At 34.4% G+C, this 5,957-nt stretch overlaps 1 protein-coding gene across 1 annotated transcript; it reads right to left on the bottom strand.

Annotated features, from left to right (window-relative positions):
- LOC18585904 (putative receptor-like protein kinase At3g47110) lies at nt 1,069-3,669 on the bottom strand. The gene has a single exon (XM_018128752.1). It carries the CDS (start codon nt 3,667-3,669, stop codon nt 1,069-1,071), a length of 2,601 nt encoding a protein of 866 aa, XP_017984241.1.

The following is a 5,957-nucleotide window of genomic DNA, read 5'->3' on the forward strand; positions in this document are numbered from 1 at the left end:
TAATACAAATAAGAAAGAATTTAATTGAAAACCATAAAATTATAAGAATTTAATTATGAAATTGTATTGATTATACTTAATAAATCAAAGCCAGGAGGGAAATTTCTCCACAATCCTATCTATAATATTCGAAGGTAAATTAACAAAGAGAAAAAAGTTACTTTAATCAAGCCGGTAAGAAACATACTAATTTGTCTTCTCTATCAACCCTATCAACCCCCCTCCCTTTTTGTTCTATAAAGCATAAGAGCACACAGAGCTGAGTTATGGAGCAATATTGACAACATTTGTCCAAAGAGGAATCTCTTTGATGGGGCTTTTGTCACCCTTTGTAGGCTCGGAATCAATGCATATTGGTTATGCTGGCAAGCAATGTGGAAAATTTGGCAACTTGAGGACATCTTTAAAATCAAGTATTTCCTTTTGTTTAGAAACTGAAATTTGTCTTCTCTTTTGTTTTTGACTTTTCAGACCAAGAATAAGGAACAACACTTCCAAGAATTAACGAAATTTTATAATTACATGAATCTAGACCGCTTTTAGTACGACTAATTCAATAGTTGACTTAAGAGATCCCCGTCAGAGACGGTGATCCAGAAAAACTTGTCTTTGGTTGAAGGACATGTTGGCTCCAGCTACGGGGAGAAGACTTCCATGACTCTAAAGGAAACCACATTGCAAGTTTTATAGTACTAAATTATTACTATTAAATTAAATTTTCATAGCTTCAGATGCATAAATGTTACTATAAGAGATTCGCCAAATTAATAAAAAGGTTTCTGAATTATATGCTTTTTTACAATTAAATTTTTTTGAAATATTCAAAAATAAAACTAAATACTGTCGAACGAAATCGATCATAAAAAATGCAGAACAAGTGGAGCAATAAAGCTTCAGTATATTAACAATATAGGAATGTTTAATAAGAGTTGAGACTTGAGATTGTGCAACTTATATGTTTAATAAGAAGTTTAATAGTTGTTAACATGAAAATAGCAATGTTACATATTATAAATTAAATCAATAAGATTTAGTTAAATTACAGTTATGATTTTCAACAGGAGAGATTTATAAATTTTTACCTGAGGGAACATAACCAATTGTTCCTTTCATCGTTGAGGAACTTGCTCGATCAATACCCATAGTGTCTGTGTCTGTAGACAAGAGCTTAGCCAATCCAAAATCGGTGACATGTGCAACCATGTCATCATCAAGAAGAACATTGGAAGGCTTTAGATCACAGTGGACAATTACCACCTCAAAATTATGATGAAGGTAATCTATTGCGTTGGCTACATCTATGGCTATGTCTAACCTTTGAACAAAGTTCAAATACCTTGACTCATGTTGCTCATGAAGCCAACTGTCCAAACTACCCTTAGGGATGAATTCGAAAACTAAAGCCTTGAAATCATTGCCTTGGTAATCAATGCTTGAGCAGGAAGTTATAATTTTGAGAAGATTCCGATATCGAACTTTCCTCAAAGCCTTGCATTCAACCGTGAAGCTCTTTGCAGCGCCACGGTTTTGAAGGTTTAGTACCTTCACTGCAACAGGTTTTTCTTGCCGATGAAAAACTCCTTTATACACAGAGCCAAAACTTCCCAAACCAATCAAGTTGGAAGATGAAAAGCCACCAGTTGCTTGCAGAAGCTCTTTGTAGGATACTCGCAAGTAGCTATCACCCAACAAAGCGGCAGGGACAAAGTTCTTTCCAGACCTTTTTCTGCAACAACAAATGAAAAGAAACACGACCAAAATAGAGGCAACTAGAATGCCAAGGATCAAAATAATGATGGCTTTGGTCGATAGAGCATTTTGTTTTTCCCTTGGCTTCGGATTTATGCATTTTGGGAGCTTTATTTCAGGTATCCCTCCACAGAGATTTTTGTTTCCCACAATTGAAAATCCATTAGATTTATTGAAAACCCCTCTTTTCGGAACTTCACCCTCGAAGTGATTGAAAGAAAGGTTCAAACTGCTTAAAAATGGAAGTTTTGCTAGTTCATGTGGTATGGTACCTGATAGATTATTGTGAGAAAGATTTAAAAATTCAAGAGCTCTCAAAGAGCCAAAAGACAAGAGAATGCTACCTTGGAAGAAGTTTCCTGCCATATCAAGTGCCGCTAATTCAGAGCACTCACCAAGTGTCTTTGGAATTTCACCAGACAATTTAATTTCATAAACATATAATTCTACCAAGTTCTTTAGATTACCAAAATCTGATGGAAGGGGACCGGTTAATGAATTGTAAGACATGTTAACCACAATCAAATTTGTAAGAGCACCAAACAGTTGATCTGGTATACTACCGCTAAGTTTATTTTCGGTAATATCCAAATTTTGCATATTTTTGCAATTTCTAAGGACAAGTGGAATTCTTCCTTCAAAATTATTACTATATAAAAGAAGATCAAACAAACGAGAAAGGTTGCCAATAAAGGATGAGATTTCACCAAAAAAATTATTCCAACTGATGAGCAATCTCTCAAGATTTTGAAGCTTCCCAATAGAAGTTGGAAGGGAACCCGTTAGGGCAGTTCTCCTCATATCTAGAAGATTTAGGCCCATGAGATTACCAATTTCATCCGGAATATTTCCAGAGATCGAGTTCCATCCTATATAAAGTATGCTGAACTGGATTGATAAGTTGCCTATGGATGGTGGCAATAAGCCACCTAATCGATTACTCTGTATATTCAAAAATTGTAATAGGCTACAATTGCAAAAAGAGGAAAGAAAATCAAAGTCTCCTACCTTCCCATTTCCATAGTAGTTGTCGCCTATGTGAAACCATTCAAGATTCTTGAGGTTTCCCAAATCTTTAGGAACAGATCCGCTGAAACTATTGTAAGTAAGATCCAATGTCTCCAGATTAGACATATTAGATATTGACCTTGGAATAGTTCCAATTAATTGATTAAATCCAATACTAAAAACTCGAAGATTTGGAAAAGAAATACCTATTACAGCTGCAAGACTCCCTGAGAAATTGTTGATAGCCAAGTCAAACATTTCCAAGGAAGAAAGATTGTGAACTGACAGAGGAACAGTACCAGCCAGGCTGTTGGCACCGAGAAGAAGAATTCTCAAGTTTACGGCCCTGCCCAGAGCATTAGGGATATTTCCCTCCAAATGATTATCAGCAAGCGAGAGCTTCCACAATGATGAAATGTTTCCTAAAGAAGATGGAATACCCCCAACCAATTTGTTGGCACCCAAGTAGAGGATATTGAGTTTCGGTAAATGACCCAACTGGAAAGGAACTTGACCAGTCAGGTTATTATACGTTAAATCAATTCTTGTGAGGTTTAAGCAATTGGCAAGCTCTACAGGGATTCTTCCATGGAGATTATTCTGGAACAGCTCAAAAACACGCAGCCGCCTTAGGTAGCCAACTTCCTTTGGTACATTACCTTGCAATCTATTATCAGACATATTGAGTCCTCTGAGGAAGGTCAAATTGCCAATCGAAGGAGATAAGGACCTAGTTAGTTTTAAACCATCCAAGTCCAGACCAGTGACCCTTTGGTAGCGATGACCACATGTAACACCTTGCCACAAACAGAAGTGGAGAGAAGCATTCCATGAATCCAGAGCTCCTGGATAAGCACTGACAAGCTGATCCTTTATAGAAAGCAAAGCTATTCTGTCAGTTTCGTTCCCCATGGCCGATGCAAATTTCAGGGATCTTGGCACCAATAATCTGAGTATAATGACGAAGCCAACAAGCAAGTTAATCTCAAGGATGCATATGTTTCCTAAGCATGATTTACCCATTTTCTTTGAAGAAAATTAGCTGGGGAGAGGAATTGAATTCAGGAACAAGCAGATTTAACTTTCCATGTCCTCCCAATTCTCTTACCACTGCCAAAAAAGGCTTCAGAATTGGTTGGCTATAGGCCTAATCATTATAGCTGAAGACTACTCGTTTGCCCTTGCTGGAAATTCCATCAATGAGAGGTTGGAAAGTTTCAAAGAAAATCCATGTCACGCCCCAGACCCGAGACATGACAGACGCCGCATACATGTAAGGTATAATCCCACAGACATGCAAGGCTCTAAAATATATATCTTAAACTATTACTAAAATAGATTGATATACTTGAAGAATTTAGTGATTTATAAACTATATATGTTGACAGAATTTCCAAATATCATAATTCGACAATATTCAAAATTAAATCTCCAAAACCATAAAGCTACTAAGTCAAGATAAAAGTCTGAATACTAATTAAGATGGCTCGATGTTCATAATATTTAAATAAATCCTAAATAATTTAAGTGCTACTAAATTAAACATCACTCTCCAAAGTTCTCGCGTGGTTGACCAAATCACAACCTGAAAAAATTTGAAGGAAGGGGTGAGTCCAACTACTCAGCAAGTAACTAACATCCTTTCAGCCGGATTAAGCATGCTTAAACATTCAGGGCAAAATATCATTTACAAATGTCAAGACAAAATATTGGGTAATCTTTTTTTGGAATCACATACTTCAAAATTTGCGCATTCAAATAATAGAACAAATATATTCACCATATTTAACTTTTAATGGTCTCCTGTAACGTGCTACGACCACACTTAACCCCTGTAGCATAGGTCAGAAATAGAACCACAATTAACCCCGGTGGCACGAGTCAGAAGCATATCAAAAGCAACCATTGGCTGCACTGAACAGATATCACAGATACTACTATTCTGTAACCGGTAGTGCGGGTGGGAGATCGATCTCTAATTACAGAATACATGTCGACATGGCCAACATTTAAACCCAATTGGCAGGATCATAACATAGTCATACTAATAGACAAAACAAAATATATTTTCTAATTACCCAAGTTCACAAAACGATAATATTCACTTTCACAAAACTCATATCATGCACATCAAAAGCATATTCGTTTCAGACTAAATATTTATATTTATATTCACAAAAACATATATGCATACATTATACAAAGTCATAAACAAATTTCAAAATCAGAAATCACATTTTGCATAAACTACATTCTAAATCCAACATATAAACTTATATACATATACATTTTGCATGCTTAATCCGATTTTAATAAATCATAGGAAAAATATTATATCTCATGTACAAATTCAGATTGAGGCTAATTTTTAAGGTGTAAAAACACCGAAGGGATATCAGTCACTTACATGATCTCGTAATTTTACTTTCAAGTAGAAATTTCGAAAATCCTCATAGAAGCCTAATATTTCAAGAAACACATACAAAAATCATAACTAAATTTGTAAACAGATCCTACAAGACGACTTTTCGTTGACCATCCTAAGCACTTAGGGTGTGTAGCGACTCCTATTACAATTTATGAACTTTTTTTTTTTGTTAATAAGGTAATATATTATTATTATTTATATTTTTGAATTAAACAAAATTTCCAGTAAGGTTGAGAATTAAACTTAATCATAAAATCAGTAAGGACTTTAAATTTCAGATAGAGAAATAATACTAATTTCACTTGTAAAAATCATATTTGTAATTAATTTCATAAATTTTGATATTTTAATAAAATCTACTAATTCAATAAATAAATTTATAAAATATAAAGATACACACTTCTTAACATAAAAATACAGTAAAAATCACATATCCAATATTTATGAAATTTACAATAGAATTTATCACATAATAATTAAAATCGAATTTTTAAAACAAATTTAAAAAAAAGAAATTTTCTGTTTTCTGGAATTTCCAGAATCTGGATGGTCATTTGGCTTACTTCAAGCTCTCATATCTTTTAACCCGAGTTATATCCAGTGATGAAATCAACACCAATTTAAAGTATGCATATCATACTACAAGACCAAAATTTGTTTCGATTAAAAAGACCACAAGATTCCTAAGTTTCGAAAGCCAAAATTCAAGAAATCATCACAGAAATACCCAGATTTCTGGGTTTCCAGTATCAATGAGCCTACTTTGAGGCTT

The sequence above is a fragment of the Theobroma cacao genome, chromosome 10 (genome assembly GCF_000208745.1).
Source record: "Theobroma cacao cultivar B97-61/B2 chromosome 10, Criollo_cocoa_genome_V2, whole genome shotgun sequence".
Taxonomy (NCBI): Eukaryota; Viridiplantae; Streptophyta; class Magnoliopsida; order Malvales; family Malvaceae; genus Theobroma; species Theobroma cacao.

Bases quoted from the DNA above. Each gene is read 5' to 3' on its own strand.
- LOC18585904 (XM_018128752.1), bottom strand. From the start codon at position 3,669: ATGGGGAACGAAACTGACAGAATAGCTTTGCTTTCTATAAAGGATCAG.